The sequence below is a fragment of the Marmota marmota genome, unplaced genomic scaffold (assembly GCF_001458135.2).
Source record: "Marmota marmota marmota unplaced genomic scaffold, marMar, whole genome shotgun sequence".
Taxonomy (NCBI): domain Eukaryota; kingdom Metazoa; phylum Chordata; class Mammalia; order Rodentia; family Sciuridae; genus Marmota; species Marmota marmota.
Window position 1 is genome coordinate 54,356,822 of NW_025999842.1, and position 13,907 is coordinate 54,370,728.

The 13,907-nt window shown below is 42.3% G+C and overlaps 1 protein-coding gene across 4 annotated transcripts in view; it reads left to right on the forward strand.

Moving 5' to 3' along the window:
• Arfgef3 (ARFGEF family member 3) overlaps positions 1–13,907 on the forward strand; it is a 167,730-nt gene that overhangs the window by 114,142 nt on the left and 39,681 nt on the right. For all 4 annotated transcript variants that reach the window (XM_048798842.1, XM_015501659.2, XM_048798849.1 and 1 more), the window contains 5 exons: positions 114–264; positions 2,058–2,378; positions 4,181–4,314; positions 6,282–6,427; positions 8,127–8,306. In XM_048798842.1, coding sequence (XP_048654799.1) covers positions 114–264; positions 2,058–2,378; positions 4,181–4,314; positions 6,282–6,427; positions 8,127–8,306 — 932 coding nt within the window. The remainder of the gene's footprint in view (positions 1–113; positions 265–2,057; positions 2,379–4,180; positions 4,315–6,281; positions 6,428–8,126; positions 8,307–13,907) is intronic.

The window sequence follows — 13,907 nt, forward strand, 5'->3', positions numbered from 1 at the left end:
TCGTTTCCCTTTCACCCTTGCATGACGACACATTCTTTCATTCCCATCTTTTCTCTCTCCCTTTCTGTCTCCCTCGTTCAGACTGTTATTTTAATAATGTCTTTCTGACACAGTGAAACTAAAAGTGGAGCAGAAACTGGAGCAGATGGGGAAGGTGCAGGGGGTGTGGCTGCACACAGCCCACATCTTGTGCATGGATGCCATCCTCAGCGTAGGCCTGGAAATGGGAAGCCACAACCCGGACTGCTGGCCACACGTGTTCAGGTGCATGACGGGATCCTCACCCCTGCCTATGGCACCAGCCCTGCCTCGGGAGGTCCCAGGGGTGGTGGGGAGCATAGACTCAAGGGGCTTCCGGCTCTTATATGGATTAGGATCATTCACAGAATTTGAGTACACTCCAGATGAGAGACAAAAAGAGAAGGGAGATATAAAGGCCCCACTGAATGTGTGTTTTGGAGAACGGAGGGACAGAACTGGATTTAGGGAATTGTGATTTATCTATTGACATTGCCAGGAGAGGCAGATGTGTTATACCAAGGAGGAAAAGTCAATTTCTTAAGTAAAGGATGGAGGAAGATCACGTAAGTTAAGTGAATAGTGTGCAAAGGTAAAAATGGTCTTGGCTGTAATACAACATGTTTACCTACGTCCTCTTTACTGAAAGAAGGATTTTGAATTGCAATGCATGTTTATATAAAATACCTAATTAAAGATGCCTACTCTAATTCAAGTAAAGGAAAACTAGAATAGTACTTCTGTGCCAAAGACAGTTCAAAAACTTGCCTTTGAACTTTGTAGTGTCAAAGTGAAAATGAGCCCCCATTCAATTACATAGTGCAGAGTCCTGTAAGGTGAAAAGCACAGAGTCCAGGTCCTCCCATGACTAACACAAAAAGCACCTCTCCCCACACTGGGGCTTCACGGAAGACCCAGTTCAATGGCAGGAGTACCGTTCACCAAACAGGCAAAGGACAGGTGTCTGGCTGTGCCTTGTTTTCCCTGGAGCAGAGGCATTGAGACCTCACCAAGTGGGAAGTGAGGCAGGAACATCAAGGCAACAGCCCAGAGCACCAGCCAGATTTGGGTTCAGTTTGACATCACCAAAGAAAACATAGCCACAGGTGTTTATTGAATTTCAAAGGGGAAAGCACACGGAATAATCAAGGGTTGAAAAAAACAGCCAACTTGAGAGGAAAGTATGAAAGGACTAGGATAAATCAGCCTGAGGCAAGACAGGCTTCAGTATACAGGGTGGTGTTGACTGACAGGGAAAAAGTTCAGACGGCACCGAGCAATATGTATAGAATCAAAAAAAATCTGATTGCTAACAATCCCATGGATTAACCAGGGTGCCCTTCCCCAGTAACTGGATTGTTCTGAGATGAGAGACCTCTTTCTTACAAAGCATCTGAGTCCCAAGTTCAACTGGAAACAGAAACTGGCAGTTGCACATATTGTTAGTCTGCTCTGTGTTTGGCATGTTCGGGGACTGTCCTAAGTCCCCATACCTCACACCCACATGAGTTATGTGGAGCTTATCAGGACCAGGCAGGACTTGACTGGGTGGAACCCCATTGTGGTAGGAGGGCCTGTCCATCATGTGCTAGTTGTAGGATCCCATAGTAAGGAAACACTTCCCAACTCCTAATCAGAACACTATATAGAGGGGGAAAGGGTCCCTTGGAGAAACTAACTCAAATGGCCAGAGTCTAGATACACCAGTGAGCCAGGAAGGATAAAGTGGGTGAGATGGGCTGCTTTGCCCTTCTTTCTCCCAGACAGGGTGATGACTGAGAGAATCTGAGGAACCCCTCACCCATTTGAAGCCTATATGATCCAATTAAAAAAATGTATATGTGTGGGCATGGACAGATATTTATAGGTACATAGTAAGGAAATGGGAGAGAAGGAAGAAAGGGCAGACTATGAGTGGGGAGGAAGTGGGGTGGACTGCAGAGCTGGTTTAATTTCCTTTGTATTTCACTGTGGGGTGGACGTGTGATGGCTGGTTGGGCTGCGGCACCTAAATGCTGCTTGTCTTTGGCTCTCTCCAGGGTGTGTGAGTATGTGGGCACGTTGGAGCATACCCACTTCAGTGACGGCACCTCACAGCCCCCTCTGACCATCAGCCAGCCCCAGAAGGCATCGGGGGGCTCTGGACTCCTTGGGGACCTTGAGAGTGAGGGTCCCTCCCAGGAGCAGAGCTTGGAGCAGGGACCTTCCCTGAGCACGGCCCCTGTAGTCCAGCCCCTCTCCATCCAAGAGCTGGTCCGGGAAGGCAGCCGGGGCCGGGCCTCTGATTTCCGTGGTGGCAGCCTCATGAGTGGGAGCAGTGCAGCCAAGGTGGTCCTCAGCCTCTCCACCCAGGCTGACAGGTGTGTGCCCTCATCCCACATTCCCCCAGATGGAAGCCTGCATCTATCTGATTGGTCTCATAATTGGCCCAGGAACAACTTGACTTGTTAGCCAGTCATTAAACCCCTTTCAATATTTTTCAAGCAGTTCTGTCTTACCACACCCCATCCTCAGAAGGACCCGATTTCTAAAGACTGTGTTCAGGGGGGAGGCAGGCTACCTGCGGTTCAGCTGGCATCTTGGGCAGCTTCACCTCCTGGGCCCTGGTTTCCTCATTAGTAAAGTAGGATGATTTTTAAGAGTAACTATCTCACAGGGTAATTGTAAGGTTAAGTTCATCACTACACCTAACAGCACCTAGAACAGAACTCAGCAAATAGTAAAAATCCATTGTTTTTGTGATTCTTATTATTCACAAAATCCCACACCCAGGAACACACATGTTATTGGTTGGTGCACAACAACTATGTTAAGGGAAAATCAACAATGGCCCCAACTGGTTGGTGACACTTCCTGATGCTGAAAGTGCTTTTGATCACACATAGAACACTTCACCTAACTCCTGGGCATGTGATCATCATGCCCCAGGCTTCCTAGAACTGGTACCATGAAGTTTATTTAGAGAGGACACACAGAAAGGGGCTGGGAAAATGGACAGAGCATTCCCTGGTCTGGGGCTTAGACAGCCCTGACTTCCTGTCCTAGTTTTGACACTGACCAGCTGCCTGGTCACGCCTATAGAAATAGTTGCACTGAGACTTAGTTTCTTTACTGATTCATATAATATCCATATATACAACCAGTACATTCACTTCAACTCAACAAGTTGGCCATGAAAGTGTTTTGGAGTCTGGGAAGTAATAAGCAGATGTCAGGTAGTGTTATAATGTACCCCTGTTTTCTTACTAGGACGGGGGACAAGAAATGGTTAATGGCACCCAGAAACCAATGGCATCAAAACTGGAATTACAAAACAGCCATCAAAATGTGTTAGTTTCAGTAATTTGTAAATATTTAATCTACCAGTTTCCATCTTAAACCTATTTTACTCCTTGAAAAAGGCCCAGGACTCCATTTCTACTAATGATACTCCCCTCAAGAGCACATGGCATCCCACAGTGCCACCTGCCCTCTGGTATCCCCACAGCGGTGGGAGGGGGTGACCCAAGAGCAACAGCAGGCTGGCTTGCTCCCTCCACTCTGTGGCTGCATGAAACTAAGGTTTGATCTTTACACTCCTCATTCCAGGGACCCAGGGATCCTTCCCCAACTTTTGTGCTCCCCTCCTCCCTCCTAAGTCCTTCTGCTAGAAATGTCTGTCTCCAACTGAGTGGAAAACAAGAATAACTGGCTAGGAAGTTCATGACCAGGGAGCATTACTCAAGCCAAGCGCCTTACTCAAGCCAAGCGCCCCCCTGAGCTCTACCGTTGAGTTCCACCCAGCCCTGGGGAACACTCTTTCTTCCAAAAGATACTTGAGCTCCCTTAAGGTGTATAGTCTTAATCATCAATTATAGGCAAACAGAAGCTTCTTGGTTAATTCACTGAGTTTTAAGCAATGGAATTGAAGCTAATACAGAGGATTCCACCCTCAATTACTTAATCACCTTTTTTTTAATGTGCTTTGTACCATTTGGATCCTCATCCCATGGTTAGCACAAATTTGTGCATAGTAGTAACAGATAAAATAATACCATACGTTTGTCTACAGTGTTTTCCAGCATTTTCATTAATCACTTAAAGAAAATTACCATAATCATTCTGTCATAAAGACCTTGATGAATTGTTCGCAAATTAACAGATGTCTTCTGTTTGCACCCAGGCTCTTTGAAGATGCTACAGATAAGCTGAACCTAATGGCTTTGGGAGGTTTCCTTTACCAGCTGAAGAAAGCATCCCAGTCCCAGCTTTTCCATTCTGTTACTGATACAGTCGATTACTCTCTGGCAATGCCAGGTAATTCTTTCCCAGAAGGAATTGTGCCGGGAAGTGAGCAGGAAACATCCCAGGTCTCTGATGCCAGCAGCACGCCTAAGATTCAAATCCACATTCCCTTCTCACAGGGTCACACTAGGGAAGTTCAAGTGCAAGCTTCTCTTTCAGTTTTGAGGCACAACATGAAAAGGGTGATACATTCTGTCAATGCTGCTGCTCATGGGGGAGGCAGGCTGGGTTGTTCTGCTGAGGTTTGTGCTTGTGATGTTGAAACTGTGTAGCAGATTGCATCCCATGGGGGTGGGGTCCCTTCTCCATATCACAAGCCCAGACTTGCCTGAGTCCAGCCAGCTTGCAGAAAGCCACTGATTTCAGAAGGGGTGGTAGAAGAGAAAAATGGAAGGGTTAGCAGAAGCTTAATCCTTCCCTTAGGAAACTGCTCTCAGGTTTATCCTACTAAAGATGGGTCAGTATCACTGCCTTCACAGATGAGGCCAGGTGAAGAGAAAAGGCTTCCTGAAGGGCATCCCCGTGAAAGGAATGGAGTTGTATCAAGTTGCCCGAGTTCCAAATGAGTGGCATGTTGCTCACATAATCTGTGTGCTGGGAACAGACCTTGGATGGCGGCAGGTTGCAAAGTATAATCACTGAGGTCCCTTCCATGTTAGGAATCTGAGGTTCTGAGATATTTGGCCTCGTGATGCTTACTGTAGATTTTGATTTGAGAACCACAGTCCTTTCCCCACTAGTTTTTAATAGACTTTCAAATTTTAGCTATATAAAGCCATTAAGCTTCCAGAGCATCTCTGAGTGCAGTGGTAACCCTCAAAGTCTTTTGCATTAGAGATAACAGGAAGCTCTGAGCTTACAGAGAAACAGTGAACAGGATCACGAAGAGGTGGCAAATGGGTGGAAGGAGCTCTGGCTTTGGAGTCCATCAGATCTGAGTTAAAATATTACTTTTACTACTTTCCGACTGCGCCGTCTGAGCACATCATTTCATCTTTCAGGCATTCAATGTTTCACCCCATAAAGTGGCAATAGTTATATTTACTTCTTAAGGTTGCTTTAAAATTACAGTGATTAAAGATGTAGAGAACCAACACAATGTCTGGTTCAGTAAAGGTCTGTGGTTATTCTCAACTATTACCACTGTTCTGAAGTTTATTTGATGTGGCATGACCAATTAGAAAGGAGTCTAGTGGTTAGAAGAGCCAGATAAAGATCAGCTTTGGGGAAGATGCCTGGGGTAGCAATGGGACACAAGCAAGAAGCAAGTAGGGAAAACTAGAGTGACAGTGGCAAAGAAGAAGCAAGAAACCAGAGCAGGCAAGAATTATATTGGAGCCACACAGAGCAGGTTAAATGGATGCACTTTACTGGACCGCAAAAGAGCCTGGTCTGGTCTACTCTGAAAACATTGCTGAAATGCCATTAAGGACTGGCAGAGGATGACAGTAACAGTAATCACAATAGCTAAAAGCACTCATCAGTTAGTATGTACCAGGCGTGAAACTGAGCACTTAATGTGTATTATCACATTATGTAATCCTTAAAGCAACTTTAAGAAGTAGGCATGATTATCCAGTTTCACAGATTATTAGGGGCTGGAAAGAAATCTTTGGTCCATCAAGGCACAACTACTAAATGGTGGAACCAGGACTTTTGTCCAGGCCATCCGACTCCCCAGCCACCTACCTAGCTACTACTGCATTCCTCTTTTAACAAATATTTTTCACACCTGTCACATCCCAGGGACTGAAGACATGGTGGTGAACAAGAGAGAGGTGCCGTCCTTGCTGAGTGAACCACCTGGTTGGTCTCTTTTGAATGGAGGGTCATCCCCTTTTTTTTTGGTTAACCTATGCCAAAGAATCCTCTGGTCTGAGAACACTGCCTTGCTTCGCAACTACTCTCTCTCCGATTCGAATAGGCCAGATGATTTTCAAGTTTGGGCTTTCTGGCTTCTATGTCTTGCCTTTCTGTAGGAGAAGTGAAATCTACCCAAGACAGAAAAAGCGCACTCCACCTCTTCCGCCTGGGGGATGCCATGCTGAGGATCGTGCGGAGCAGGGCGCGGCCCCTGCTGCATGTGATGCGCTGCTGGAGCCTCGTGGCCCCGCACCTAGTGGAGGTGAGCCTGGGAGGTGGGAAGGGGCTGGGCTACTAATGCAGGGATGTCCTGCAGCAAAGCAGCGTAGCAGCAGCTGTCAGCACAGTGGCCATGGGGCAACAAGAGCTCTCCTCTCATCACCTGCTCACCATTGTTCCCCGATTGTACCTCAAGGTGTCCAAAGACTCACCCCATGAGGCAGTGCCACCCTGGTCCCACCATGGCCATCTCTCTTTACAATTCTTTATACCCCCAGGTCTTTATTATTCAGGATCTGCTGTCAGTCTGAGTCTGGAGCCAAAAAACGAGCAGAGCTGGGGCTGGGTGTGGTGGCACATGCCTGTAATCCCAGTGACTCAGGACACTAAGGCCAGAGGATCACAAGTTCAAAGCCAGCCTTAGCAACTTAGTAAGGCACTAACCAACTTAGTGAGACCCTGTCTCAAAAAAGGACTGAGGATATAGCTCAGTGGTTAGGCACCCCTGGGTTCAATCCCTGGTAGAAAAAAAAAAAAAAAACAAGTAGAGAGTTTCTAATATCTTCACTTTTATACATTAATATAACAATGTCTTTGGTTCCTGCTACTCTCTTTTTTCTAATAACTTAATTACTTGGGAGAGTGTTCTTTCAGGGGAGCTACATGTCCTGATTTTCCCAACAAAATTAACACAAAGACCCTTATGCTTTCCAAGAAAGCAGTTTATGGGAACTCTGTCTCTAAGCATCTTAATACAGGATGACTGACTACTTGTAAATGGGCAGGGGGAAGCATTGCCCCATTTTACAGTGGTAACTATTCTTAATAGCCCATTAAGAATAAAAGTGTTGTAGCCTCTTAAGAATAATGCTATTGTTTCAGCACTTACCCAGTAAGACAATGTTACACAATAAATATTTTTTTGGAACTTAATTTCTACCTAAGAACATTCTAGCAGAATAAAGGAGTAGAAAATATCAATTTAGTCACAAGAGAGTGTATCAGCTATATACTATACAATACCCCCAAAATCTATTAGCTTCAAACAACAACCGGTTGTTTAGCTTGTGATTCTTTGGGTCAGAAACTTGAAGAAGGCTCATCTGGGTAGTTCCTGACTTGGCCCAGCTTGGCCAATTTGGTCAGCTGGTTCAAAGACCAGGGCCAACTGGTTCATGGTCTCTTGACTGGAAAGGCTGGGCAAATTGGTCCCTCTGTGCATGGTCTTCTTGTAGGCCTCCAACAGACCAGTCTCTGCCTGTTCACATGACATTCAGAGAATTCCCAAGCACATCAAGAGAGCAAATCCCACATCACAACTGCTTTTTAATTCTCTACTAACATAATGTTCACTATTGTGCTACTGGCCGAAGAAAGTCCCATGTCCAAATTCAGGTCAGTATGGGACAGGACTTCTAAAGAGTGCAGATATAAGGAGGTGTGAACCAATCAGAACTCTTGTTGCAACCAACCCACCTCACTGAGGGACAGATGGTTCACCTAATCTTCATGTTCGGGGCATGACTAAGAAGTTAGTCATGAGCAGTTCCATGACGAGGTTCTGGTGTCCTTCCAGTGAGCATGTTCTGTGTCATCCAGGAAAATTATCATGTTAAAGAAAAAGCACAAAAATTGCTAGAAACTTACTACCTCAGTGTAATAAGGTGGACTGGGAAAGCTGTCACAAACCACATGCTTCCTACTGAAGTCCCCCTGGTGTTCCACTCTCCCGCACCCTGTAGGCTGCCTGCCATAAGGAGAGACACGTGTCCCAGAAGGCAGTTTCCTTCATCCATGACATCCTGACAGAGGTTCTCACCGACTGGAACGAGCTGCCTCATTTTCACTTCAATGAAGCACTCTTCCGACCTTTTGAGCGTATCATGCAGCTGGAGTTGTGTGATGAAGATGTCCAAGACCAGGTCAGTGTGACGCAGTGTTCCGCATCACCAGATCTAACAGCGAGTGTGGTGGCAGGCATCGTTCTAGGAGGTCTGCATACATAATCTTTCCAAGAACCCCACTTTGGGTCATTAGAAAACACAGGTTAAGCATTTGGCCAGGGATACCTAGTTAATGATTGCTGGAACTGGGATTGGAGCTAAACCACATGTCTCTACTGGTCCCCCCTCTTCTATCTAGGCTGAATTCTTAACTAATATGGTCCTCTCCACTGGGAGACAGACTGGAAAGAAAGCAGCAGCAGACCTCATATCTAAGAGGATGGAGGGCTGGGAATGCAAACAGAACCTTTCTCTAAAATCCACTTATAATGTTGAATAAAGGTTTTAAATTTCCTTTTAAATACAATGACATACTAGCAAGAAAATTAAATACAGCTAGAGAGACAAAAGGAATTTTAAAAAGGGAGCTCACAAAAATAGAAGGGAGAACAGTGGAGGAAGGGAGAAGAGGAGGTACTTAAATTGTGTTATGTGCATGTATGAAGATGTCACGATGAATCACACTAGTATATATAATTGTAATGCATCAATAAAGACACTTTTTAAAAAGAAAGAAAGACTTAAATGCCATAAACTAAGCAGCAATAGGAAGCCACCAAGGAAACAGAGCTCTGCAGCTGATTTTTCCTGGAAGGATCTGCCATCAGGTGAAGCAGGAGTTCTGCATATCACGTTTTTGAGGGCCCAGGGACAGAAGAAAATCCTCACTTTGTAAAGCAGCGGCTGAGGGGGATTGAAGTAGAAATGAGCCCAAGTGCCACCCTCACCAAGAATACTTGCAACCTGTTACTAACATTGGCTCTAAGTAGAGATTTTTTTTAAATAGATAAATAGCTCTCTAGGATTGAAAATTGCAAGCTGGCCTTTTCCTAGGATCCCTGTATGAAGTAGCACAGCCCCAGGAGTCCGAAAAGCTTCCCACAGGCACCACAGAGAAGCAACAGAATCTACCTGGAGGAACTCATGTCAACTCAGCCACAGAAGAATTCCACAAATAAAGTTTCAAGATGTGTGAGCTCATGATATTTAAGGGGAAAAAAATCACCAGACACACAGGAAAAGAAAGCAGTAGTTCAAACTGCCAAAGCTACAGATGATACCATTAGAGCTAAAAAGAACAGAATTCAAATATTGTTATCTTCCACACAGAGTATCAAATCAATATGGAAGTTTAAGGAGAGAAAAGAAATGAATGAAAATATGAATTGACACCTAACAAGTAAGTTGAGAGATTCCAATAATAATGAACTAAGTAATTCAAATTGACCTTCCAAAAGAGAAACAACTAGAAAAAGTTGGATTTAAAAAAAATATATTTTTTCAATCACTTGAAGACATCAGAGTACAAGACAATGAAGAACTACAGGGCCAGAATTTGGGAGAAAAAGAATACCTAGAGTGGTGTGCCCGGGGCTTTAGGCTGATTTTCCTGAAAGCAAACTGAAAAAGAAAACTGAAAGGCTAAGAAGCTTAGCAAAGTTGAGTCTAGGACATGCCATTCTGGTAACTTCTGAAGAGAAAAGGACATCCTAGGAAGAAGACTGAGCCTTAAATAGACTAGTCATGACAGAAAGGAATCCCATCTTCAAGTGATCCCAATTATTGACATGAGATCGAGGTGATGTGAGATTTCTAGTGCCTACCATAAGCATGGGCACCTTGCTGACAGACACCACCATTACCCTGACCTTCAGACTATTTCTTGGTTTACAGGTGTGATGTCTACATTTAGTAAAAAAAAAAAAAATAACCAGACTCATTAGGAAATACTATGTCATAGAAAACAAAAATAATAAAAATAGATACACACATAAGGACCCATATAGCTGAGTTATCAGGTAGGCTTTAAAATAACTATGCTTAAATGTGTTCAGAAAGATTAAGGACAGGAGAAACATTGGCTATGGTGGAACAAAGAGGTTAGTAAATCCTGTCCCTCCAAAAAGAGAAGAAAAAAAAGCATAAAACTGGACAAAACTGTCAGATGACAGTTCCAAAATGTGATCCATGGTAGACACCAAATGGAATAGCATGTGTTCTTAAAAATGGTTCACGCAAGAACTTCAGTTATGAACAGTGGAGGGTCTGCGCCCTTGCCAGAGACTTCTCGCATCACGTGTACTCTCAAGCTCTGTTGGCAGGAAGAGTAGTTTGACCAGTGTGAAGCTAACCGGGAAAGTCAGCTTTGCTTTGGAGAAGAGAGGAAACAACCATTGGCTTGTCAACAGAATGTGATAAATTTATTAGGAAATGAACCAGGGAGTCCTACAACTTGATAGCCTAAGGTGAGCTGTGAAGGAGTAAGAAAAGTAATATGAGAACAGAGTGAAGAGATGATCTACAGAATGGGAGAAAATATTGCAAACCATATGTTTCACAAAGGGTTAATACCCAAAATATATAGGGAGCAAAAAACTCAACAGCATAAAACAATCCAATTTTAAAATGGGCAGTAGACCTAAATAGACATTTCTTAAAAGGTGAAAAATGAATGAACAGTGTGTATATTAAATAAATTAAATAAAGCTCAACATCACTGATCTTCAAAGAAATGAAAACCCAAACCCAATGAGATAGTACCTTACTCTTTTTTTTTAAGGATGTTATCAAAAAGACTAAAAGTAAGTGCTAACAAAAATGTGAAGAAAAGAGAACACTTCTACAACTGGTGGTGGGAATGTAAATTAGTACAGACATTGGCAAAAAACAGATGACAGTACCTCAAAGAATTAAAAATACAACTATCATAATCTAGTAATCCTACTATTAGGTATATACTAAAGGAAATGAACTTAGCATATGGAAGAGACATCAGCACTTCCAGGTCAATTGTAGCAATAAATATCATAATAATACCCAAGAAATGGAAACAACTTTTTAAGTATCCATCAACTGATAAATAGGAAAACCTACATATATCCAATGGAATACTATTCAGCCATAAGAAAATGAAATCTAATTATTGGCCACAACACAGACAGAACTGGAGATCATGTTAAGTGAAACTAGCCTGATACAGAAATACAAGTACCATATAATCTCACTCATATGTGGAATATGGGAGGAAAAAAGTTTATCTCATAGAAGTTCAGAGTAGAATGGTAGTTACCAGAGGCTAGAGAGGGTAGGGAAAAGGGAGGGGTGGTAGAGGTCAATCAATGGATATTAAGTAATAAATAGGAGTAAGAAGTTCTGGTGTGCGATTGCACGGTAGGATGATTATAGAGAACCATAATATACTATATATTTCAAAAAGCTTGAGGAAAGGATATTGAATGCACCAAAAGGTGATAAATTTGAGAAGACAAATAGACTCAACCTGATTAAACATTACATGATGTATACATGTATCAAAATATCACATGGTACCCCATATGTACTATTTTTATGTATCAGTTAAAAATTAAAGGTGAAAAATGGGGGTCAGGGAAATAGAATGTAAGATCCTGGAAACTAGAGATTCATGGACTAGATAAGCACCTCACTGGCTCACGGAAACGTGGACATAAGAGGGATAAACCACAAAGATCTCATCAGAAAGTCAAATACCAGGGAGATGTAGGATATGGCTGAACCTCCCATATCCTCCCCAACCTACACTCATGGATTGGCAAAGAGTGGAAGCCTTAAAAGCTGGGGTTTGATTACAGTCTCTGCCCACATCGTCAGCTGACCACACACAGGGATGAACACTAAGAAGTCAGACTAAAAGAAAAAGAAAAATTACTAAAAACAGAGCAGAGACATCATCACCTCTTACCGTGGGGGAAAACAGAGTCCACTGTTAGTTTCAAGTTAATTTGTTTAAAATAAACCCCACCTAAATTAAATCAGAATCCCGCATTGTTAAATATATTATCTAAAAGGTCTAATTTCAGACAGTAGGGGTGGTAAATGAGACATGCAAAGGAAAGAGTGGGGCAAACTTAGAGGGGAAAATAGTAAATAGAAACTGACTTAGAGTGATCCCAGTATTAGGTGTGGGAGACAGAGGCTTAAACAGCTTCTATAAATATGATCAGGAAATTAAAATAAAATATTATTTCAAGGACTCAAAAATAGGGAATTAAACAGAGAAATGGAAATGGAAATTGTGAAAGTGCAAATTCTGGAGAAGAAAAAGGCAATAACTAAAATGAAAATTTAGCTAGATGGGCTTGCCAGAAGGATTTGCCATGGCAAAAGAGAGAGAGAGAGAGAGAGAGAGAGAGAGAGAGAGAGAGAGAAGAAAAAGAATCAGTGAACTAAAAAATAGAGATTAATAGGAACCATCCATCCTCAAGATCAGAGAAATAAGTTTGACTAGAAATAAAGCCTTGAAGACATCAGCATAGGAACACACATGTATTGAGAGTGCCAGGCAAATAAAGGGGTGGGGTACTATATTTGGAGAAAAAAATGGAATTCCAATTAGTTTCAACACAAAGACAGCTACAATAGACCGTGATACTCAAAACTGCTCAAAGACAGTGACAAAACCTTGAAAGTCACAAGGGAAAGACAGCTCATTACTACAGATGAATAGCATTAGAATTAATTGCTGACTTCTAAGAAAAAATGAAGGGCCTAGAAGACAATGTAATGACATATTTAATGTACCAAAAGTGAAAAAAGAAAAAAACTGTCAATGAATAATTCAATGAATAATTGAAGAAATTACCCTTCAAAAATGAACTAAATAAAAAACAGTCTTTGATAAATAAAAATTGAGAGAATTTCCTGCCAGTAGACCTATCCTACCAGAAACTAAACCTCATAGAGAAAAGAAATAGCACAAGGTAGTAACTCTATTCTAGAAGAAGAAAGGATACGTATGTGGGTAGATAGTTAAAAATTGGATGTTTCTCATCTTTTATTTTAAAATATGTAATGTATAAAGCAATAACTCTGGCAACAATAATATAATTATTGTTGAACTGATTAAATATAAAAATGTAAATAAAGTTAGCAAAAAAGGACAGTCAGTGAAGATATGTAGAAGCAAAATTGCTGTTTTGCAGAAATTAAGTCTGCTAACTTGTTGTAATAATGTGATACATATTAAAACAATCAAGAGAGTAACATACACACACACACATGCACACACACACACATGTACACCACAAAATAGATAAAAACTAAGCAGAGATGTAGGTGTAGTTCAGTGGTAGAATGTGTACTTAGTGCACCCAAAGCTCTGGGTTCAACCCTCAGCACCAAAAAATGATTTAAGTGATATTCAAAAGTGTGTTTAGCATGAAATAAAGCAGTAAATGGAGAACATAGGAACAAAAGGATGCATTTGAAAAACAAATAGCAAAATCTCGGGTGTAGAGAGAACCATGCAAAAATAGCATGAAGTGCACAGTGGAAAAAAAGATGCTCAATATCATTAGTCATTAGAGAAATGCAAATCAAGCCCACCATGAGACAAACTTCACAACTGCTAGGATGACTTCAATCAAAAAGAAAGATGCTGGGGCTGGGGATGTGGCTCAAGCGGTAGCGCGCTGGCCTGGCATGCGTGCGGCCTGGGTTCGATCCTCAGCACCACATACAAACAAAGATGTTGTATCCGCT